The following is a 25,946-nucleotide window of genomic DNA, read 5'->3' on the forward strand; positions in this document are numbered from 1 at the left end:
CACCCTATACTTCTCCCTGAGTGGATTGGGCAGGTCGCGCAGGATGATGTCGGGCACCGTCTCGATGCAAGTGTGTGTAGGTTGGGTTCTGGGAGCGGGTGTGCTTCTGTGAGCGGGTGTGCTTGTGGCGGCGGGCGAGGGTAGGTTGTCTGGGAGGAAGCTTTCTTCCTGCCTTGGTCGCCGTGTTGTCTCCTGGCGTGGTTGTCATGTTATCCTCCTCAACGGCATACATGTACACAAAATCTTCTGGTGGAGGGGGTGCACTTGCTGATGGAAGGTGGTCGAAGGTCCCATTCATCACATCCATGCCACCCTCCTGCTCCGGCGTCAGGGATACAGGGGCATGAACACCAAGAAAATGATGTATCCCTGCTATGTCAGTCTCTATCTTCTGCATCCGTTGATCCATAGTTAGCATGTTCTCCAGAAGCATATCTATCTTTGCCAGCACAATAGAGTTCCTGGGGATATCCACACTTATCCCATTCAGCATGCAGTCTAACGAGCTGGTTCTCGTGCATTGCGTGCTGTGGACATCTGGGTGGATGGGTGCTACGGAGGATGAGATGGGGGTTCCATGGAGAGAAGCGGCAGCGTCGCCGAAGAAGGGTGGAGGAGGTGACCTGTGGATTTCCGAGAGAGGAGAAGCGGCAGCGTCATCGAAGAGGGATGGAGAAAGTGACCTTTACAGAGCGTACCCAATGATAAGGGACGTTAACAAAATCAAGAGAGTGATCCAGGCCCAGGCATGGATCGACAGTGGAGAAACTTTCCAGGATTGCATCTTCACTGACGAGTCTACTGTTTCGCTGGAGAGATTTGCCACCTTTGCATTGCATTCCACAAAAAAGGTCTCATATCTATGAAGCCGCGTCCAAATCACCCAGTGAAGATGCATGTGTGGGGTGCCATCTCTAGGCGTGGACCAGGATGCATCGTCATCTTTGAAGGTACAGTAAAATGTATGTCACACGCTTTTGCCTTACGCACTGTACTGTACTAGTGTGCAGTTTTTTGAGCATTTTTCTCTTCTCGTTATAGGAATCATGAATAAAGCTTTCTTCCAAGACAAAATTGGGCCTGAGATTGTGGAATACATCACACGTGAGTTCCGGGATGGTCACCGTTTCTACCAGGACAATGATCCGAAGCACACCGCGTCAACAGCGCATACTGTATCCTTGAGCGTGGTATCAACTGGGTGAAGATGCCAGCGGAGTAAGTGCGGTAACTGTGTCTCATTTTTTCCCACTGTTTTTACTGTGTACTGTATCTCTTAAACTAATTGTCATTTTTTCCCCCCTCCAATGACAGATCGCCAGACTTCAATCCTATCGAATTGGTCTGGCATCAGCCGAAGTTCCAAAGTCGTGAAACTCTCCAAAAAGGATGAGTGGCGAAAGGCATACAGAGTTTTTGGAACGATGTACTCACCGTGGAACGCTGCAATAAATATTTATATAAATAAATATATTGACCATATTGCGACTTGTGTTGCCCATTGTGATCGCGCGTAATGGGCAAGCATCAGGAAGGTAGTATGGTATACTGAAGTACTGTACTGTAGTATTTTAAGTACAGTATGATACAGGTAAGTATGGCACAGATTTTTTCTTTCCTAGTAGTCAGAGTATACAGTAGTTCCAGTATAGACTAATTTGACTATACAGTACAGTATGCAAGTCAGAGTATACAGTAGTTCCAGTATAGACTAATTTGACTATATAGTACAGTATGCACATAACTGCTCAAATTATTTATTTCCAGAGAGAGCAGCACCAGCCATCTGGTTACAAAGTATTTAACAGTAGTCAGAGTATACAGTAGTTCCAGTATATACTGTACTAGTTTGACAGTACTACACAGCACACAATGCCATAATACAGTATGCACATAACTGCACTAATTTTTTGTTTTCTTGTCTTTTCAGAAAAAAAGGATGGCCTGGGAGAGAGGGGGGGTATCGTGTAATGTCTGTGAACTGTTTGTACAGTTAAGTGTACAGTATGTAAAACCTCTCCTCTCTCAATGAACTACTGTACTGTACACAGAACGAGGAAGAAGATAAAGACGGAAAAAATTATATTCTATACAGTATATACATATTATTATATATTATATATTATTAATTAATATTATTATCAATGTGCATTATTCATGACTATCCACCGGCCCTCAATTTCCACCTGACAGAAGAACTTAATAAAGACTGCATTATGTATTATTAATGATTATTTTTATATTTGTTTTTTTGTTCCTGATAAAATAAAATAATATTTATTTACATTCTTGATAATCATAATCATTGACAACAACCCCCCCCCCACACCTACAGTACATCAAAGAAAAACAATGAATGACAAAACAACATGAATCAGTTACTTGTTTTTTTAATTCTCAATTGTCACAATGCTCTGCAAATCAGATTTACATATTAAATTCGAGAAGGGATTTTTCCAATGCGTTACCGTAAACAAAGCCTCAAAGGGTTGGAGGGGGGTTGGGTGAGTCATGCGCAGTAAAAAGCTAGCTCCCATCTCAAAGATGATTACACGCAGGCGCAGTGTGGTGACGCTAGGCTATGAACGGATTAAGAACACAATGGCAAGCTTCAGAAAATGAATGACTTTATGGAGTACTAACTGCATACTGTAGTCCAATATGGAGTAGCTATACAGTACACAATGCCATAATACAGTATGCACCTAGAGTAACTGCTCAATTTTTTCCTTTCCAGAGAGAGCAGCACCTGCCATCTGGTTACAAAGTATTTAACAGTAGTCACAGTATACAGTAGTTCAAGTATAGAGTAGTGTGACAGAGTGAAGTCAACTCCTATCAGTTACGCCTGGGAGACATATGTCTGAGTGCTTCATCCAGCACTCATAAGGGTTAACTCAGGTGGAAGTTAGGTAGTCAGGAAGTAAGCTGACACCTGAGAGCCAGCAAGGTAGATAAGGATCTTGTTACCAGCAGTAGCTGGCTCTCTCAGACAAGAGCACATGGATATATGTGCTGCAAGACAGACGGATACAGCACACTACTTACTGCAGCCAAAGTAAGATTTGTTTCATTTGTTTCATGACTGCTTAAAAGACTCTGAAGGTTTGGTTATGGTTTAGCCAGCCAGACTGCTAGATAGGTCTGCTGGATTAGTCAGTTTTTCTCCCAACATGGAGCAGGATTTATTTGTTTAAAGGGACAGTGTACCTGCATGTTATGTTGTAATGGAGAAATAAAGCCATTGAACGTTTTTCATTATCCTGAAACTACACGTGTGGACTGTTCCCTGACCTCGGCTACAGGCCGTCCTGCCACAAGTAGTTTGACAGTACTACACAGCACACAATGCCATAATACAGTGTGCACATAACTGCACTAATTTTTTGTTTTCTTGTCTTTTCAGAAAAAAAGGATGGACTGGGGGAGAGGGGGGGTATCGTGTACAGTCTTTGAACTGTTTGTACAGTTAAGTGTACATTATCTAAACTGCAGTCATGACGTACTGTACACAAAACCTCTCCTCTCTCAATGAACTACTGTACTGTACCCAGAATGAGGAAGAAGATAAAGATGGAAAAAATTATATTACTATATATATATATATATATATATATATATATATATATATATATATATATATATATATAATTATATATTATATATTAATAATTTATATTATTATCAATGTGCATTATTCATGATTATCCACCGGCCCTCAATTTCCATCTGACAGAAGAAATTAATAAAGACTGCATTATGTATTATTCATGATTATTTTTATATATTTTTTTTTTGTTCCTGATAAAATAAAAATAATATTTATTTACAGTCATGATAATCATAATCATTGACAACCCCCCCCCCCACACCTACAGTACACCAAAGAAAAAAAAAGAATGACAAAACAACATGAATTAGTTAATGTTTTTTTTAACTCTCAATTCCCACAGTGCTGTGCAAATCAGATTTACATATCAAATTTGAGAAGGGATTTTCCAAAGCATTACCGTAAACAAAGCCTCAAAGGGTTGGGGGGGGGGGTTGGGTGAGTCATGCGCAGTAATCAGCTAGCTCCCATCTCAAAGATGATTACACGCAGGTGCCGTTCGGCTAGGGACGGATTAAAAACACAATGACAAGCTTCAGAAAATGAATGACTCTGTAGAGGTGTCTGTCGATAAGAGTTTCAAATCCTTGAGCGAGCCTTGTGTGTGTGCGTGGGGGAGGTGGGTACAGCTGCATGCAGGATTGCTGTAGCTGGGCAGCAGTTAAAAGAAATGACATAATTTCAAAAGGCAGGTTATCATAATAATTTGATCCATACACCCCCAAATACAGTACATAAAAAGCACACAAATCAACCATGTGCAGTCAAAACGCACAGGGTCACAGTCAAAACCTACAGCACAGATTGAATATCGTAATATCAAGATGGTTTTTGCAGGCTTGTGGAGAAAATAAAAAATGAGAATTTTTTTTTTTTTTTGGTCACTCACTCAAGCAAGCTGTGGTGAACAGGCACATGCGCAGCAGTAATCATCAGCTGTCAAGCAGGAATGTGATTGAAACCAGAAAGACACACATTCAAAGGAATGGTGTGGGAGAGGTGTACTGCACTGTAAAGAAGATAAGAAGTTGAAATACCCTGCAGTGCAGTAAATTATCCTGTGTGTGTGCGGGGGCGAGCGAGGGGAGAGCGCTGTATATGCCGAAATGTGATACTGTTATAGTACTGTACACGCCTATGCGTTTCAACAATTTTCAAATGAGACATACTGTACAGCACTGCAAATGCATGTATAAATATGCAAATTTACAATTACTGCGCGCGCACACGCAGACTGTGTACTGACATAGGTTGAACTGCTAATGTATTAGACTTCCAAGACAACAGCTCGCGAATGCCCCCCTGAGTTTTTAGACAGTATTGCAGTATTGCAGACCGCGATAATAAAATGCTAATATCACGAGCGCTAAAATAACGCAATTCACTCCGGACCAAAAAAAAAACCCACATCTGCCAGCGATTATCAGAACGTCTTGGATCCGGCCGCATTAGGATAAAGGGGGCTGCCACTGTATAGTGTGCTGAGCTTGAGGAGGAAACACATGCCTAATAAGGTCACAAACTGCACATCAGTCTGTGCAGACAGCATGGGTGGCATAGCTACTGTATCATTTACTGCATTAGATTTCAAAGTCCTGCCACACACTGTCTGACCACTGTAAATGCAAAGCATTGTGGGGAGTGACATTACAAGCTCCTGTTGGAGCTGACAGCTATACCACCCACACAGTTGCACAGTTTTGGACCCTACTAAGTGCCAAGTAGTGACAGGCTCAGGAACCCACTATACTGCCTGGGAACCACCATTCCTTTTTTTTTTTTTTTTTTAAAGACCCCTCGTAAACCCTAGAAGTTCCCAAATCCCCTATTGGAAATCCCTGGTATAGGAAATTAAAATGCACATAAAAAACATTATAAATGCTTAACATGATGAGCCACACATTCCCATACGGCTACATGTGTCAAATTAAATGCCAAGTTTACGATGAAAACATTTATAAGTAAAACTACATTTACTTAGAAGATAGATAATTTCAAGTTGCGGTGATATGTACTGTATGAAAGTACTGTATATAAGACACTTACCTCCTTTTGCCGCACAAGGAATGCATCAATGAAGCTCCTCTGATCATTTACGTCTAAATCCTTTAGATATCCGACAAATTTATTTTTAAGGAACGCATTTAGTTCTTTCACATTCTTTAGAATAGTTCTGTGATTACCAGGAAGAAATCCAAGAACTGGGAAGATATTATACAGCTAGAAAAATAAAATAAAGCAGTGAAAACAATAAAGAGTAGTGTAACACTTTACGTTGCAAATATTTTATTTGTCTCTGCCTCAAGCACTAGAAGGTCTGGGTGTGACATGAAGAAGAATTGAGGAGGAGGAGCTCAGAATGAACTCTGGGGTTACTTGGCCTTGTTAGGCCCTGGCCTTATCCAGTAGGGGAGTTACTGCTATTACACAGTTATACGACTGTGTTTAGATTAGGAACAAGTTTAAAGCTAAGATTAATCTATAGTTAGAGAGGGTTAAGGCTAACCTCTTCTTCCTCAATATTAAAATAAGCTCGTTAGAGCCAGAAGAGGAACTGCATCAAAGAAAGGAGGACTGAGACGTAGAGATACCAGATCTACAACTTCATGGACAAGCCAGGATTGCTTTCAGGAAACATGGATATTCATGTGAGTTACAGGAAGGATTCCTGCACCTTATATTTAGTTAGTTAGGGAATTCAGTGGGTAAATCTATGAAGGTGCCTAAAAATGCTTGGGACCCCATGCACAAGAGGAGTCCCTAATTGCCCTCTTGACTGTGCAACTACAGCCTCTAAAGGCTCAGGGAGACTTTATTCACTGCGCATAAATAAGTTAAGGTCTAAACGAGTTTATCATATTCAATTACCTTGGGACTCAAATACTTAATTATGTTTGTGGCCACAAGGTTCAAAATTATTTTATATATGTAGCCCCGAGGAAAATTTGCACTTTCTGGCCCCCCTCCGCGAGTGCCGTGCGGTAGCGGGTACCGCCGGAGGCTGCGACGGACTCGCCGGCACTTCGCGAGGGTGGGGGCCAGTGCAGGGAGCAGAGCGGTGCTCTGAGGCGCAGGCCGGTTGCCGGGGACACGATCGGGCCGTCGCTAAGGCCGCAATCGCGTTGCCACCGGCCCGGCAGCTGGAGGAGAGGGCGCCGCCATTGCGCGTAGGTTCGCGCATGCCAGGGACCGGCAAGCGCAGGGAAGGCCCTAGACAGGTCGCGCATGCGCAGGAGGGACTCGGCAGTTAGGGAGAGATCGCGCGAGGGCAGGACAGGGAAGAGAGAGGTTGCGGCGGCTATTAGGCATTCGCGCATGCGCGGGAGAAGCGCACACGCGGCCCCAGTACTGTAGCAACCCCCTGGGAACTATAATTCCCAGGAGGCATAGGGAGACAGGCACCAGGTGCCTGATAGTGGCCAATAGGGCTGGAGGAAGCTCAGCCCGGGAAAAGAGATACATTTCCCGGGCTTTGCATGAGTCAGTCAGGAAGAGGAGAAGGAAGGAGTAGGAAGGGTGTAGGGAGCGCGTGGCTCCTGCATCAGGTAAGGGTTCTCCTTAGGTCCCCAGGCAGGCCCCAATTCCCGGTAAGGGCAGGGGGTAACTGAAGAGGGACGGCCCTAAATAAGGAGGTTACCCTTAGGTGCGGAAGGTGCAGTTTGGCAGTGCCACAGCGGATAGGGCTGTGCGCACTGGCAAATAGGCACAGCGTGCAAGCAGTGGATTTGCTGCGGGTTCCAGTGGATGGTGTGTGTGTTATGTTAGCTGTGTGTTGTCGCTGCATGTGCTGGGCGCAGTGTGTGCAGCGTGTGTGAAAGCCTGCAGGCTGACGGTGAGAGCTGTATGTCTGCTGCAGGCTGTTAGGTGTTAGTTAGCAGTTTCAGATAGGACTGGGTAGCTAGGGGAGGGGGCAGGTCATTGTTCCACAGGCCCTAGGAGTTTTCCCCAAGCCATCCCAGGTTGCGGTTCATCAGGGACAGGCCCTAGGTTAGGGTTCCTGTCACTTTAGGGATAGATAGAGATAGCGGCGGTTGCTGTTCCCGTGATGCGGTTGGTGTTGCCGTGATTCGGTTGCTGTTCCCGGGAAGTGGTGGGACCCTCGTTGGGGTCCTGGAAAAGTACCTGGATAGGATCAGACGGAGGCATCGCACGTCTGACCCTTTTAGAAGAGTGTTGCGGTCCCGAGCATCGGAGTGCTCGGAAGGTACTTCTGTATTATAAGTGCACCAACAGGCCTATTAGTTTAGTGACTGCGCAGTCACCCACGACCTCCGTAGGAGTACGGGACATTGGGTGTGGGGGATCACAGGACACTGGGTGGGAACACCAGACATTGGGCCGAGGTAATGCGGATAGAGCATAAGGTTATGATGTTGTGTACTGCTTTGTTTGTGTGTTAGTAAAGTGTTAGTATTATATCTATGAGTGTTGTATTTCTTACCCAGGGCTATCTTTCATAACGGGGATCCTGGGTAAGTGGAGGCGCTGCACCAGGTAAACGGTAAGGGTTTCCCCAGGCTCCCAGCTAGCGGAGGCTCAGATTTCCTGGAGCCACAGGTGTGATACAGTTACCAGTAGTCCCTTAGAAGAGGTGTGCCGCAAGGAAAGGGACTGGTTAGACCACAAGGGGCCAATGTGAGATTGGGTGGGTCAGGCCGGTTCACAAAAAGGGCTACATTTGGAGGCGCTGCTGAGATATATCAGACCTGGGGTGCCCTGTATGTTTTTCTAAATTGTGTCCTATTTTTGTTCCACCATGTGGGTGCTCTCAAAGCAGGAGGTCTACGCATGGGCCTTGAAAGTGAACGTGACTCCTAACCACGTGGTTGCCGTGGGGGCAGTCCCGGCGGGCATGCCCTTGTTAGATGTCCAGGCACAGGTTCTGAAGCTCCCTGGACTGGCGGGTACGTGGGTCAGAGGGCGAAGGTATGATAACACCGTGCAATGGAGTACTGTCCTGATATATGCAGGCCAGACCCTAAGCGTGGAAGATGGCCCTAAATTCTTAAATTTGCCCGGGGGTCCGACCGATGGGTGCCCCTTTATCTAGAAGTAGGCAATGGAAAAACACTGCTCACCTTAATAATCTATACCAAAGTAAAAAGCGGTGCATGGAACTGTGAACTAGTGAATAGGATGGTCAGAGATGACCAAGAGAAAGCGTTCCCATAGATTGCACTTAACTAAATTAATAACTCTGAGTGATAGTATATACTGCTGCGGCCAAGTTTATTCGAGCATTTGCCCGTTCTTGGCCGCAGCAGTAGCCTGGCGCGCGCCCGAGGGTGACGGGCGCGCGCCGAAGCAGCGGAAGAGCGCCCTCCGATCGGGGCGCTCTCTCTACCGCTGCCGGGTCCGCCGGGTCCCCCGGAACCCCCTGCCACCGTCCTCCACATCGCGGGACACCAGGGCTCCCTCGGGGAGCCCTGGACGCGCATGCAGGGGGCGCAGGCTCCCGAAGACGCGTGACCGCACGTCAGTGACGCGCGGCACGCCGAGGGGCGGCCACTAGCAAGCCGGGAAATCTCCCGGCTTGCGGATCTGGCCGCACTGCAATTAAGTGTGTCGCCAGTGTATACACAGATAAATCAACTATATTCAACCATATGGGTATAGGAGGTTAAAATACAAAACAAAAAATTATTTATTACTTAATTTATACTTATTAGATACACAAAAAAAAGGTAAACCAAAATATATACAGCTAATCTAAAACCTCTTAAGGGGAGTTGAAGACGGAGTGAATTGGCAAAAGGGTGAGGTATAGCAAAGTGTTTGAAAAAGGATGTATACAGCGCAGGCACAATAGTGCCATATATAAGTAATTCTGCCTCTAGACCCAAAAGTGTTGGTCTATTATATAGAGTATATGCGCTGTGGTGACTAAGGTTAGTCACAGTACACAATACACACTAGCCTCTGTATATCAGAAGCTCACAGTTAAGCGTCACTGTGTAATTGAATGCAAGCAGCTAGATATCTCTCACTTATAAGACTCCTCAAAGCGTGGAGGGATATTACTCTAATGAGTATGCTGTCTCGCAATTGCGCGCAGTATATCACCCATATCCGGATCTTTAGGCTCTGTGAACACCATAAATGCCTCAGCCTCCGTCTCACACTCTGTAAAAACAAACGGCTGACGTCATCGGTATGAGCGTCGCCTGTCACCCGACGATCGTTTCACGTCTAGCGGTGCTTCTTCTTGGGGGAGCTGTATGTCTGCTGCAGGCTGTTAGGACTCCAAAGGTAGGGTCACCCGGGCGATGGGTTCACCCCGTCATCGCGTCCTGGTGGAGGTGTCTCCCCCAGAAGATCTCTGCAGATCATAGAACGAACTCGACCTCATCCAGGGATCCGGTGTAGCGAACCGGAGCGACACATACTCCTGCACGAGGAGTCTCCAAGCCTGGCCTTCCCGAGACCCGGGCCTACCCGAAGAAGTTGTGCCGTCCGCTGAAGAGGTCACCGTTAAAGGGATGGTTGGAGCGGACAAAGACTGTGTTTAGACCGCTCTGGTAGTTGTGGCCTCTCCCATGTGCACGATGGAGCGTTATGTTCGCCATGTGGTGGACCGAGGCAAGAGACTGAGCCTCCCTGTCTCCCGTGAGACGAAACCGGGGGTCCGGCAAGGGTCAATACCCCGGACCCCTTACTATTTTTTCCGCGAGGGGGAGGCGGTGGGGTTTTGCAAGAGATTGGTCTTGAGCTCCAAAAGACTCACAGGAGTCCATGAGGGATACCCTCACCCAATCAGTTAGGGGCACTCCACTCTGAGACTCAGCTGGCCTCGGGTATCCATACGAGTGTATTGAGTATTGATGACAAAATGCATGCTACATGTGATATGAGTTATGCCATGTATTTTACCCTGTATAACACTCTGTATGGTTGCTTCCCAAGCGAGGTCGTTGGGATTCTGCGAGGGGGAGAATGAGCCCTGAGGAAAATTTGCACTTCGCGAGGGTGGGGGCCAGTGCAGGGAGCAGAGCGGTGCTCTGAGGCGCAGGCCGGTTGCCGGGGACGCGATCGGGCCGTCGCTAAGGCCGCGATCGCGTTGCCACCGGCCCGGCGACTGGAGGAGAGGGTGCCGCCATTGCGCGTAGGTTCGCGCATGCGCAGGGACCGGCAAGCGCAGGGAAGGCCCCAGACAGGTCGCGCATGCGCAGGAGGGACTCGGCAGTTAGGGAGAGATCGCGCGAGGGCAGGACAGGGAAGAGAGAGGTTGCGGCGGCTATTAGGCATTCGCGCATGCGCGGGAGAAGCGCGCACGCGGCCCCAGTACTGTAGCAGCCCCCTGGGAACTACAATTCCCAGGAGGCATAGGGAGACAGGCACCAGGTGCCTGATAGTGGCCAATAGGGCTGGAGGAAGCTCAGCTTGGGAAAAGAGATACATTTCCCGGGCTTTGCATGAGTCAGTCAGGAAGAAGAGAAGGAAGGAGTAGGAAGGGTGTAGGGAGCGCGTGGCTCCTGCATCAGGTAAGGGTTCTCCTTAGGTCCCCAGGCAGGCCCCAATTCCCGGTAAGGGCAGGGGGTAACTGAAGAGGGACGGCCCTAGATAAGGAGGTTACCCTTAGGTGCGGAAGGTGCAGTTTGGCAGTGCCACAGCGGATAGGGCTGTGCGCACTGGCAAATAGGCACAGCGTGCAAGCAGTGGATTTGCTGCGGGTTCCAGTGGATGGTGTGTGTGTTATGTTAGCTGTGTGTTGTCGCTGCATGTGCTGGGCGCAGTGTGTGCAGCGTGTGTGAAAGCCTGCAGGCTGACGGTGAGAGCTGTATGTCTGCTGCAGGCTGTTAGGTGTTAGTTAGCAGTTTCAGATAGGACTGGGTAGCTAGGGGAGGGGGCAGGTCATTGTTCCACAGGCCCTAGGAGTTTTCCCCAAGCCATCCCAGGTTGCGGTTCATCAGGGACAGGCCCTAGGTTAGGGTTCCTGTCACTTTAGGGATAGATAGGGATAGCGGTGGTTGCTGTTCCCGTGATGCGGTTGGTGTTGCCGTGATTCGGTTGCTGTTCCCGGGAAGCGGTGGGACCCTCGTTGGGGTCCTGGAAAAGTACCTGGATAGGATCAGACGGAGGCATCGCACGTCTGACCCTTTTAGAAGAGTGTTGCGGTCCCGAGCATCGGAGTGCTCGGAAGGTACTTCTGTATTATAAGTGCACCAACAGGCCTATTAGTTTAGTGATTGCGCAGTCACCCACGACCTCCGAAGGAGTACGGGATATTGGGTGTGGGGGATCACAGCACACTGGGTGGGAACACCAGACATTGGGCCGAGGTAATGCGGATAGAGCATAAGGTTATGATGTTGTGTACTGCTTTGTTTGTGTGTTAGTAAAGTGTTAGTATTATATCTATGAGTGTTGTATTTCTTACCCAGGGCTATCTTTCATAACGGGGATCCTGGGTAAGTGGAGGCGCTGCACCAGGTAAACGGTAAGGGTTTCCCCAGGCTACCAGCTAGCGGAGGCTCAGATCTCCTGGAGCCACAGGTGTGATACAGTTACCAGTAGTCCCTTAGAAGAGGTGTGCCGCAAGGAAAGGGACCGGTTAGACCACAAGGGGCCAATGTGAGATTGGGTGGGTCAGGCCGGTTCACAAAAAGGGCTACATATATTCTGTGTACATTTAAAAGGACTAACTGACACTATTTTATACTTTAAAAAAGCGGAAGGTGCTTACTGTACATCCTTCTACTAATTCTTATTTAAATACTTTCTACAACATTTGCCTTACTAAAACATATCTGCAACACTTATAGTGTTGAAATTACAGGTACAGGTGGTGAAAAAATCAAAGAGGAGTAATAACTCCATGAGAAAGCGTAACACTTGCGTGAAACACGTGGGAGGACATATTCTGTTCTGATTACCACTTGTTAATGTTGCAAATAAAGCCTCTATGATTTTTTCACTACCTGGGCTCCCTGCTTTGTCCATTTGGATTTTTTCGTTAGTGCCCTGGAACATTGTCACAGTTTGCTGACAAATCTATGGGGCTTATTCTGTAAACTCCGTTAGCTCTTTGCTGTGCGTTCTGCACGGAAAGCCCCATTCAAGTCAATGGGGCTTTCCAGGCAGATTGCTCAGTACAGCGCTAACGGAGTTTACAGAATAATCCCCTATTTTTTTTTATACCCCAATGTTGCATTGCACATACAGATATCTTCTGGCAATATACAGTATATAACAACAAAACCACGCAAGACCCCAATACACCCTATATGCTTAAAAAAATGATGTCCTGATGATTAAATAATGCACAACATGTGTGTGGCTTCTTTTGGTCACTTATACTAGCCAATATCATTACATTCTGCAAACAATTAATAAAGGGCTTTGCAATAACCCTTTTTTAAACCTCATCAGGCTTTACAGTCCTAAACATCTTATCAAATGCTAATAATAATACGCACCTGTTTAACTATCAAAGGTTAATGTAAACAAAGAGGTATTGCAGTTCAGTATAATGCAACATCTTAGGGTATTACTTAATATTATTTACAAAAACGTAAGCATTCGGAAGTGACTACAGACATGGGTCACAATTTACCAGTAAGAAATCATTTGATGGTGTAAGATATTTCACTGCTGTCTCAAGGAAAATTCTGCGAGACTAAACTTTTCCTTCCTTCTCAATATCATTTTCTAAATAAATTCACAGCTGTTCAGTATGACCAGAGAAATGACCACACCTTGCTTTATGATTAATCCTTGAGGCAGGTTCTGTATTGATAGTGATAGAATTGGGTTTGATAATTGGATTTTTAATTTGATTTTAGAAAAATAAACAGTGTTTGGACAGAAAAATTGTAAGTCATGTTACCGAAATCGTGGGAGATCCCAGAAGTCTAACGTTTTCATTTGTCAAACTTAGGAGCCTCAGAAATGTTGGATCTTCATAGTCCATACGATGTCCAAGTAAAATTGCCACAATTATATTGGCAACGGCTGCATTAATTATTGTAGTATTATCAAACGGCTTTCCTATCAATTAAGATTGATGATAAGCATTAAAGAAAACAACCAATAGTTTTATAAAATAAAGAAAAAAGTATAGGATATAAATTATTAAAAATATAATATAATAAATATAATATGAAAAGTAGTCTTATCATATGTGCACAATGATCCCCAGTGCCCAGTGATGACAAATAGACTACTCTCACTGTATGTTATTTAATAATAATAACCATATCTGTATTCTATTTTTACAATATAATTACAACCATATAATATCACACATCATCACATATGAAAATGTAAAGTAGCAAAGAGAGACAATAATGAGGGTTTAGCCAAATACTGTAGTGCCGACGAGTATTCTAAAACAAACCTGGGGCAATTACCAACAAGACCCAGGAACATGCTGGGTACATGCTGCAACATTTCAGTGACATTTCTGCAGACAGACTAATGGCCCATCGGATTAACAGCGGGGGTCCCTGGCAGTCCCATTCAAACTGAATGGGACTGCCAGGGAACACTGCTGTGTTAATCCGATGGGCCATTAGTCTCTGCAGAAATGTTACTGAAATGTTTGCAGCATGTACCCAGCATGTACACAGCATGTTCCTGGGTCTTGTTGGTGATAGCCCCAGATTTTCCCAGGCAAGTTTAAGGCAAGTTTTATAATACTCGGCGGCGCACCTGTACCCCTGCCCATGTATGCTGATAGATGTAAAAAACGCAAATAGATCTATGGTTAGTGTCTTATAGATTGGGGTGATTTCTATGTTTGTGAAATTTTTGGAAATGTATTCATGGGTTTCCGTATTATGTGAATGTTTTGCTTCTCTGGAACCTAAAGATAGTATTCACTCAATTTCATTTCTAAACATTTTTTTTGGCACTAAAAAGATGATTATGGATACAATTCCTGAAACGTGTACTGGTGAATTATTTAATAATTTTGTAAGATTACAGGGATCTTGATGTCTGTTAGTATTTCTAGAAAGAACACATTTTATAAAAAAATTCATTGAGCGGTTAATGACTTTTCTGCTGATAAGAGTTCTTTCCCAAACTGTGAAGCTGTTTTACGCTTGAGAAGATTTTATACCCATAGTTGGAACTGAACTATTCCCTAACACAGGGAACACATCTTCACAGTACTGTATATTATAGGGGGGCCTTTCTAGCATTTTATTTTAAACACATGCGGCGAACGCTATGAACCAATCACAAGTATTACAAGGAGCCTTTTGCCTTTGTGGTACATATGTAAAAATACTTTAAACTGTTCAAATATCCCCTTCTGCCCACAGAATCCCAAGTTTTACCAATTAATGTTGCAAAGCATCCTACAGTAGCAACAAATTGCATCTAGTATTGAAAGGATCTTATGTACACTAGCACTGTTGGGTTTTTCTCCCTCCTAATAGAGGTAAATGAGAATTTTAATCCTAATAGAGGTAGATTAGTATTTTATCTGGTAGTGTTAGGACCTGCGAACTGGGTTTGCCTTGTTGTGGCTCGCAGGCTTACAATGCTTTTGGCCAAAGGGTTCAACCAAATGATATTTTTTCAAGAGAATATGTAAGTATTTTACTGTGTATTTTTGTCATATTGGATGTAGCATTGGGCTTCTCTGTCGCTTGTTGTATACATTTGTCATGCTCTCCTTTTTGACACATACATATACACATATACACATATACACATATATAAAAAAAAATTGGGGGGGGGGGGGCCCTCAGGGGTTCCTTAAAGGAGCTTGCTGGGGTTCTGTGTGTTTGTTAACCATCTTCAGTGAGTACTGACTGTATCCGGCAGAAGACTGCTGAGTAACTGTCACTGCAGAAGTGTAGTAATAAACCGTTCTTGTTTTGTAATGTACCTCCTGCCTGGTGTGTGACCTAACTGGGGGGAAAAGTACAGTTCTACAATGGGAGATCATCTCCATTTCCCCGGAGCCTACGGCAGATGGAGGCGCTGCACTGCTAAGTATTATGTGGGCTATGAACCCCAGAAGCCTGTTCCCAAGTTATCGCAGACAACTCAGCCCTCCTGTTGCCAGCAGGTATATGCACCATACACCCTGCAATGGCCCCTATCTGTGATTGGCTGGAGGAAACACTGTTACACATACTGGTTTCTGCCATACATTTCACACAGAACAACCACTACAGTATTGTACCACCCAGCAAAATCCCGGTTGTAGCAGAAGCACTGTGTAACAAGACACTAACGATTCCATAAGGTTGAAACAAACATGTAATTTATTAATAATCTTATTAAGTATTTTCTGAAAATGTATGGTGCATAAAGAAAAAAAACCTTGACTAGGTAAGTACAGAGAAGACAGGAGTCATGTTTCTGGAATAACTATTGGAAGAAGTAGAAAAGTGTTATTCCATGTCTCCCACAGGTTCCGTGATTCATTCACGTCATTCTCACATCATAAAGTTGTTAGGCTTCAGAAAAGGATTCTGGATAGTCACATGAAAATACACTGACATAACATATATCTTTGAGTGAATCCTCTAATTCTGTATGTTCCCTGTCCCAGCTCAGCAATATAATGTATTAACACTGGTTGACTACAAATTAACTACAATTTTACAAATGCATTGCATTATACAATGTACATATCCACATTATATCCCTACTGTACCTTTGAATGACTCAATATGTTGAGTTAGGTGATCACATTCTTCAAATACTTTGTCTTCTATGCTGCTCTTGCCCATTCCAAAATGACGTAAAGTTGTAATAGTAAATCTTCTCATCACCTTCCAGTTGTCACCGTTAGAAAAAACAAGTCCTAAAACAGTGTGTTAAAAATGTTAAATGTAGCCAAACAAGAAACAGTTAAAAAAAAATAATATATGTAAACAACTTTATCTCGCGCATTCAACATTTTTTTACATACTGAAAACTTTGGGAAAAAAATCATTAAAAGTTTGCAAGTTATTAATATAGTATGCACGAGAAAGAAAACACGGTGCACTCAATACTAGTAATGGTGGTGTGAATAGATGACAGAATTAAAACTTAGATGACAGAATTAAAACTTAGCTTTTAGTAGCTGTGTGTTAAATAAAGGGGGATAACAGAGATTCGTTACAAATTAGCTATTATCCAGATATGGAAAATAGGGATTTTGCACATTACTATATGTGTTGGGAGGGGGGAGGGAAGGGTATTCAATGTATTGTTGTTTGTATCGTAATGTGTATTGGGGGTAGAGGGATTGGAAGAAGGGGACAGTTGCCCCAGGGTGGTGGTTAGGCTTCTCGGGTTGGGCAGTTGGAGGGGTTAACCGTTTCATTAACATAGCGGCTACTACCTCGGGAAGCCGGGGGTCCCGGACCTGAAATCAATGCAGTTCTGCTCCAGAGACCCCCTACTACAATATTGTATTATTAAAATAAAATTAAAGCCCCAACGATCGCCTGTTAGACTCTGACTGCGCATCTCTTACAAACAGGTGTAAACCTGTAGAATTCACACAGCAGGGACCCGGCAAAAACACGCACGGCAAGCGGTTGACAACCGGCAGTTGACCCCTTAGTATAATAAAAATAATATTACTGAGGACAGTGCGTGAAAAGTCTGGTAATTTGTCTTATAAGTCCAACTGATATGATTGTCACAAGATTGGCAGAGTATTGGGATGGCTGGGTCGATGAATGTCTATTTGATCAGCAGGAAGAGACTATCCTGTGTAGCAGGATGCAGTCGTAGGGGTCTCAGTCAGGATCTGTGCAGATTAGTGTCCAGAGGGTATACCTACACTCAATCAATATTGTTACTGAAAGTCTCTATAGTGTGAGGAGAGCGTACAGTGTAGACTTTGGAGCATAGAAATGTGCAGTACATATGCAGAGGGGAGCCTGTAGCGTAAAGTATGCTTTAGTTGAGTGCACTATCCGAGAGCGAGTCTGTGGCGTAAATCACAGCCTACAGTATGTCATGCTCAAAAAGCACAGCTGTAAGGTTCACCTTTTTTACAGAAGGGCTCCTACAAATTAAGAGCCACAACATTACACACAAACGACAAAGGGTACTTTTCAGACGAGGGGGTAAGTGAAAAGGGGCAGTGTCGTCCCCCACAAAGCGGACCACGCTGATCTATAATCTGTCTGACGTGTTATTGACCAATACTGAGACCCATTTTCTAGACAGGGGACTATTTTATGTACTGACAGCAACACCGGACTTATTCTAGTGACGTGGATATGTTTAAATGCAATAGACATATGAAATTCAATTACATTTTTCATGATAAACTTATGACTAATGACATCCCAAAATGTAAGGTTAAAAGTACCTTTGATCCTCCCGTCACTAACCTGTCTGTATAAAACTTTATTCGGTTAGTACAACAGGATAGTACAGCTTGTAATAAGATACCACCAACAAACAGCGAGTTCTAACATTTCACTTTTGGAGTGTAAAGTGTTGCAACTACTTAAAAACAATGTTGATATTATAGTGTGTCCAGCTGTCAAGGGAGGGGCATTGGTAATCATGAATTACAGTGATTAAAGATCAGAAATAATGTATCAACTGAGTAATATCACTTCATACCCCAAATTGGGTTGTAATCCCACGTCAGAGGTCCCTTTTTCACTTTGTGGTAACCTGTATGGGTATTTATAGCACACATTCCTGTTACTCGTGTGCAGCCCTGTTTCCCCCACCCTCTGGGAAATGTGCTGCTACTTCTATGTTCTGTAGCTGCTGTATCATACCTGGTTGGTAAACAGGAGACAGGAGATCTCAGCGATGTTGTGTGGAGGACATCAGGACAGGCTCACGGTGTCTCTTTAGTGGCCTGCGCCTCCAGTTCAAGAGGATCCTGAGGCTTCAGGATGCAACTCATGGACACTTCTTCTGTTATCATTAGCCATGCTTCAAGGACTACACCAGTTGTTGTATGACTGAGGCTTATTTAACAGCGAGGTACATGCCCTGGATCACATATCATCTGTACCCTATCCCTTAAGGACTAGGCCTCAGTACACTCCTCTAGCAGGAGAACTATCTTCAGTGTCTGCACACTCTGAACTCTCTTCCAGAACTCAATACCCACTAACCCTTAGGCTGCGGTCCCAGTGTGTTGCATGCGCTGTGCACACAAGCACCGCCCCTCAATCTTTCTGGGCCAAGTACTTGCGTCGGCGCACATTTAGCAGCCACGCTGTACTGCAAGTTTTCTCACATATTATATAATATTCTGTGACTAACTAATTTGTGTATTAATCTGCAGATGTGAGTAAGGTTTTCTCAGATATTAAACCAATTATTGCTGTGTAAACAACTATACCGTTTCGCTGTAGGGCGGTATACAGTCCACTTATCAGTTTAGGGGCCTATTCAGGTAAGTTAGATAAAATCACTGCCATATAGAATGTTTTGGCATGACCTACCGGCCGGTCTGACATTTGTTTTATCATGATATTCAGAAAGAGTTATCGTAAGCCAGATACCATTCGCTAGGAAAATGCCAATACTGCTCGAGTTAGCAGTGTCTTTACCTCTGTCCTTTTCTAAGTTCCGCCTCTGTGATCTTCCTGCAGTCTGGAAGAGCTGCACAGACACAGCTGCATCTCCCTGTACAGCTCATACAGGCGATTGCACTGTTTTTATTTTAACAAAACAATATTGAAACAGGGGGTCTCCAGAGCTAAACCACATTAATTTTACTGCAAAGTTTAAATTTCCTGGTTACGTGACACAGGAGATTTAAACAATGCAGGGAGATACCGGCACCCCATGCCAGGGCCTGTAACTCAGGAGAAGGGGGTGTTGAGGCAAACATTTTGGGGCTTAGCTCTGGAGACACCTTGCTTCAAAACAATGTTATTAAAATAAAATAAAAACAGCTTCATTACCTTTTCGGCTAGCCGCTAAAGTAATGAAGGATGTAAACCCTTAATTACTAGAGCGGTTACTAACCGCTAAGGTAATTAAGGGGTTAGTGGCCAGTAGTTAGATTTTTCATTTTAATGTTGCTGCCCACGGAGGAATAGGAGGATGAAGATGAAGATGAGGATGAGGGCTTCATCCTGGCAGAGGTTTATTTACTAAATGCTGGCTGGTTAATGTTTTATTTTTAATGGGCAAATGCGCTATTTTCCAGATCTGGATAATTGTGTTTTTTTACCCATCGCTGTACTGTATGTGAAGGGGTTGTTGGGGTTAGAGGTGGTAGGTAGTAGCGTGTCCATTTATTACTCACCCATCGACCCCTAACAAACCAGGCACCCCTTCATTACCTTAGCGGTTAGATGCTAAGGTAATGGAGCTGACTGTAAATATATTTTTATTGCATAGGATCGAAGCAGGGGGTCTCCAGAGCTGATATTAATGCGTGTCAGATACAGAGACACCCAGCTTCAATGTGATCTAGTAAGAATACATTTCTTCCATCAGAGTCTCATCGTGGATCCCAGATCAGAGCCTTCTAGTTGCAGGAATGTGAATCTTGGAACTGCTTGAATAGCTCAATCTGGCAAAAAATGCAAGTTTTAGTATTTTTTGAGCAACCACTCGATTTGTCTGAGCGGGAGTGCTACCAATCATGAAGAAGCCGTTTTCGAGCGAGTTTGCCATGCTATCTGATCTTTTTTAATATCTACACATGCGAACTTACTCAAAGTGCTCAAAACCATCGATAAGTCACTTATCAAAGCTACTAGAATAGGCCCCATATGTGTTGATCCTACAGGAAGGCCACATTAATAGTGGATGTGTTGCTCATTGGCCTAGCTGCTGTAGGGAAGTCTCCTATTAATGCAGTGTTTTCCAAACCTCTCCCCATAATCGACAGTCACACCAGGTTTCTGAGGCAACAACCTAACATTCTATAAATGTGCAAAAAATAAGAGCATTCACTTGGATGCAAGGGCATTGGTTATTTCAAAAAACAGGTGTGGCCATGGGTCGCAAGGAGAGGTTTGGAAAACACTATATTATGGTTACAGATCCATCCAGTGGCCACTGATCTACTTTTTAGCCAGCAAGACTGGGAATACAATATACAGTATACAACAAAGGGTATAATACTGACAAGGGCCCAACAGTATGGGCTTTAAAGAAAATAAGGCAGGAACAGATCCCCACAAGGAGTCAGTGGAAAAAAAACATAACTACTCATCCACAAAACAATACAAAATAAATAAAAGACCAGTTATCCAATGATTGCCCTGAGATCAGCAGTATATCAGCTTATTGAATATGGTACGTATTCCCTAAGTTGCAGAGCAGGACAAAGAAAATTGTCTCCCTGGACCCAGTATATATTTGGCCAGATCGACCATCTTCATGGACTTTGGATAGTGCAGATCCTCACACAAGAAAGAGGTGAGTGGGGATGTGGAGTGAGTAATATGGGTTTTATAGCTCACACAGAACAGAACCATTCTCTCCTCTTCTGTCGCCATAGTTTCATAAGATTTTTACTATGTTTGAAGGGTAAAACAATACCAATTAAATGTTGGTATTTAACATTTTGAGCAAAACTGTGTCCTGAACAGTCTTTCCAATAAACGCAGTGCCTAGTGTCTGTTATTTCAGTAGTAAATGGTTAGAGACAAAGTTTGCAGTGAATGTGCTGGGCATGCGGATTATGCCCCTTATAGTCCCATGTTGTGACTCCAAGTTCTAATGTTACCAAAGCAAAATACTGTATAAGGATATTAATTTGTTGTCATGAATCTGTATGTTGCTTTCTGATAGACACATTGGGAGATAATATACACTGTATCAAAGTAAAGACAGTGTGACTCTACATTTTTTAATGCACTGCTACATTTGCAGGTTGTATCAAATGTAAGAAAGGGTATTCTACATGTTAAACAAATTGTTAGCCAGAAAAGTACAGTATGTCACTCCATTTTTATTTAGTCAAATACAATGTAAAACTTCTCTGTAGCACATTGGGGTCTATGTATCAAGGCCAAATTAAAACAATTCCTGGGCAACAAATGCACAAGATGTATCAACGGAAAGCAATCTTATTTATGTGATACATATGGTTGGATAAATTTGTCCCACATACAGTACTTTAGCATTCATAAACCCGATTGTCGTGCAGAAACAAGTTATAAATGATACAATTTGCTTCAGTTTTGCTCCAAATGTGCCATAATACTGTACATCATTCTCACAGACTCTACGCCTTAAAACCTTTAGATGTAATGTATTAAGGCAAAGAAACAAACTTACCCTTTCCTTTATCCATGTTCTGAAAAATTGGAATTCTTGCCCTTCCTCCAAATTCTTCAGAATAATTCACAAGAGCATCTTTTACAGTCTCATATCCAGCCAAGACTACCATTTTCTTCATACCCATTTGAATGCTGAACACAGAGCCATATATTTTTGATAGCTTAAATAGAAAATATTACAGATAATAATAAATATAAAAATATTCAAGAAGAAAATACGACTATTTTTAAACAATTTACCAAATATTTTGGTCTGTGTTAATTTGTAGCTGTAGCAGATGTATAAAATCTCTTAATCTTGCTTCTTTCGTTTATAGAAATCTATAGAATCATTTCAAAACAACCAATTAGGGACTAGATTGTAATTAGTAACAGTACCTTTATTACACAAGGATACCAGGTTATGGTTAGCTAATGATAGTATAGTAGCGCAAACTGAATGCGTGGGTACAAAAGGCAGGTTTGTCACTTGTAATAAAAATCCCCAATTTAGAGTTTACCAAAAATATGTGCATTTTGTGGGGGCAGTAAAAAAACAGCTCATTAGAGAGAGCACAGCCTGTCTATTCCTAATTTATGTACATGTTAAAAAGCAACTGTCTTGTTTTCACATCGAAATTAGTGTTGGATTAACGGCTGTTTTCAATGTAAGACCCCATTTTAATTCTGCTCTAATAGGGACTGGGCTTTAATCAGACTATACTAAAAGAGCCCGGCATTTGGAACATCAATTTACGCATAGCCAATGATGCTATTTTAAGACATACTTATTACATTTTAAGATCAGCTGCTATAGACGTTGTAGAACAGTGTTTTTTTTAGGCATGGGTACCCCTTAAGGATTTTTTAAATCTTGGGGTGTCCTTGTTAGAACGCACACAACCCTTCTTGCTCACACACCACACTCAACATCCTCAAATGCACAAACCCATCACACACACCCTTCTTTCACACCCACCCTTATTCTCAACACACAACACATTTATCTCCTCTTATCAAACTTCATACTCACTAATATTCTCAACACAAAACACATTTACCCCCTCCCTCTTGACACAGTGCACACACCCTTTTTCTGCCTCCTCAGAGAGCAGACTCATCACCATTTTCTAGCACACGCCACAGAATGTGATCCACCTTTCTTCAGGATGCTGTGTGCAGATTTGCTACAGTATGTACAGTGTGCTGTGTGTCAGTGTGTGTATATATGCTGTGTATCAGTGCGTGCAAGTATGCGGTGTGTCTATCTGTCACTGTCCTGTTCTGTGTGTCTGTGAGTATTTATGATGTGTGTTGGTGTGCTATGCAGTATGCTTTGTATCAGTGTAATGTGTTCTGTGCAGTGCCTGTGTGTCAGTGTCTGTCTGTGTTTTGTGTCACCGTGCACCAGTATCTGTCAGTGTGCTGTGTGTTTGTGTATGGTGGGGCACATTTGGAGGAACTTGTCCTGTCACAAAAAACCCTGGTTCCGCCTCTGTGCATCACCTTAGCGGGAGAAATAATGTCTACTACAACCTGTAGCTCAAATAAAAAATGCGTGCATGATAGTAAATATTACCCATTGTCTTACTCAATCACAATTACCTTGTTATTGAGAAATCTGTGGTAAATATAGATGCAGCAGCCGGTTTTAGACTGCTTGCCTTGGAAAATCTGTGACATCTTGCAGTAACTCGTGAGATGATCCACAGCAGGCTGAAATGGCACATCTGATTAACACAGCTGGGGTCCCTGCATTTGACTTGGATTTGCAGCCCGGTAGGATTCTCATAGTGTGAGTCCCATTAAAATGCAGGAACCCCCACTGAGTTAATCCGATGGGCCATTAGTCTGGCTGCAGAAATCTCGCAGCGTAATTTGGGTTTAAGTGCAGAATTCTCAAGGCAAGCCGCCTCCAACCGACAGTTGCAGCTGTATGTGAAAAAAGTTTGCTAGAGATGTAGTAGGCGTTATTGAAACTGCTCGTGAGTTATTCCTGCACATTTTTCGCATGTGGCTAATATAAAAAAAATATGAAGCACAACTTACTTAGAAAAATATCAGTGAATAAATGTGATTTAATAGGTGCAAAAACTATTCACTTGTAAATGAAATAAAACCACCCTTATTTCATGAGGAGCTGCTCCAAAAAGACCTTCAACAAGGTCACAGTCACAAAGTCCTAACTAAAAATAACAGCAGACTTTAGATATTTATTTTTGCTTATTACTCCTTTCCCACAGTTGCTAAATAGAATGGCAGAAACATGAATTTACCTTCATTAAAGTCTGATGGGGTTTCTTCAAATCTATAATATGTAAATTTCCAATCAGGGGTAGGCATCTGGGACCAGGAGGGAAATTCTTGTCTTTGCTTTCAGTCCAGCTGCTCAAAACCTTTAGGATATATAAAACAGTGAGTGCAAGTACAATATATGTTACTACAGAATATGTCACATCCATTTCTATAATCAGCAGGCTTTCAGAAGACAAACAGGTTGGCTGTACATGTCAGTTTAAAACTCAAACACTTGGAGTTTCCTGGTTTATAAACCCTTCTCCCCTCCTCTGTTTCACACATAGTGCCACCCACATACAGTAACATATTCAGTCAAATCAAAATAGCTATTGAATGAACTTGAAAAGTGGTATACCTTGAACAATTAGCATTTTTTGAAGTGTTAATTTTCAAGTAACTAATTTGTATTTCACCTCCCTTGCTTCTGGTATTGATGGGTCCAATCTAATTTGTTTTCGAGCTACTTCCATAAATGGTGATTCTACCAAAGTAACATTATAGTAAGTGTGAGCATCCTTGACTAGAATACTGTATGTAGCTCGTGTTTGGTTATGTTTACATTCCCATCTACCCAAATCCTCTGGTTTTATTACATTGAAAAACCAAACTGATGCCCCCTTTGTATTCTCAGAAAATTGGTAGTGCCTTATTCTTATTCTAGGAAACCATTATACCATTGTGATACCAAGTAAATCCTTTCTGATATTCACAGTAGCATTCAATATTTATGTTATCTCCCACATTCCATGTTTACAGATAACTTCCCAAACTACAGTATCAGAAGACCGACAAACATTTAATTAGTTTTCACTGACACTTCTACTTGCAAGTGTGTTCCATCAACTCTTGTACTTGTTATTGGGTGCCATGTGAGTATGCATAAATCCGTAAAAAACACATACTATATGTCTCTCATTCCCATTATATCTGTCGTTGTCATTAAAGGGTGACATTGTCTTTCAGGTATCGGATAGTCCACCTCCAATGATACCCATTGGTGTTGAATCCAAATTTTCGCTTGAACCATGATGGCTTCTTTGTTATGCCTCCAGTTTGGTCTTGCAACTTTGGTTCCTGTGCAATAAGTGGTTGCATTTTCTATCATATAGCTCAGAAAGCTCTGGTTCCAAAAAGTCTTAGATACCATAGATCTGAGAAATATATACACACTGGGGGCGGAGGGCTTTCATGACTAGGGATGGGCAGAACAGTCCAAATACATTTCCCGGAAACAAAATCCATCCCCCCTCACTAAAATCAGTCTGTGGACGGATTAATTTAAATCTATTGTTAAATATAATCTGGACATATTTTTAAGAACAGTGAGACAGAAACTTTAAAATCTAATCACTGTCACCAGTTTTATATATCTTCCCTCAAACGTCCCTCCGGATAAATTAGGATAGCATGCCTATGTTGAAAGAGTAGCACATCTGAGGTACCTGACTGGGAGATATGCTAATAGATATGCAAAGTATATTTAAATGAGTCCCATCCCACACTTCCTAAAAGGATTTCCATACCAACTATATAGAGTTGATAAGCCTAAGGCATCAACCTAAAGACTGAAATGGTGTCAAATCCAACAGATCTATAATCTACAACCACTGCTTTTCTAGGCCATAGCTCTAGCAATGTGAGATAAACCAGCTGATGGGTAATGTAATGGCCATGTAATGGCTGCTCGATGCTCACAAATGTAGCTAATTTAGCTATTAGCTTATCACCCAGATATCTTAGGCTTGGTCCCCGCTGGCTGCTGCAGCACCTGCTATGGTTGGCGCCACGGGGACAAGAGCGTCCCTCAATGCGGGGCCATATCCTTAGTTGTGCTCCACAAAGAGCATTGAACTGTCAATCAGGAAGTGCAAGTGGTCTGC

The 25,946-nt window shown here is 43.1% G+C and overlaps 1 protein-coding gene across 1 annotated transcript in view; it reads right to left on the reverse strand.

Annotated features, from left to right (window-relative positions):
• LOC142493876 (cytochrome P450 2K1-like) overlaps positions 1-24,270 on the reverse strand; it is a 42,338-nt gene extending 18,068 nt beyond the window's left edge. Inside the window, exons 1-5 of the mRNA XM_075598569.1 lie at positions 24,045-24,270; positions 21,788-21,950; positions 16,227-16,376; positions 13,437-13,597; positions 5,657-5,830 (exon numbers count right to left, since the gene is read on the reverse strand). Of these exons, the coding sequence (XP_075454684.1) occupies positions 5,657-5,830; positions 13,437-13,597; positions 16,227-16,376; positions 21,788-21,950; positions 24,045-24,230 (834 nt within the window). The 5' untranslated portion in view covers positions 24,231-24,270. The remainder of the gene's footprint in view (positions 1-5,656; positions 5,831-13,436; positions 13,598-16,226; positions 16,377-21,787; positions 21,951-24,044) is intronic.
• Positions 24,271-25,946: the final 1,676 nt, after the last annotated feature.

Source organism: Ascaphus truei, chromosome 4 (genome assembly GCF_040206685.1).
Source record: "Ascaphus truei isolate aAscTru1 chromosome 4, aAscTru1.hap1, whole genome shotgun sequence".
Lineage (NCBI taxonomy): Eukaryota > Metazoa > Chordata > Amphibia > Anura > Ascaphidae > Ascaphus > Ascaphus truei.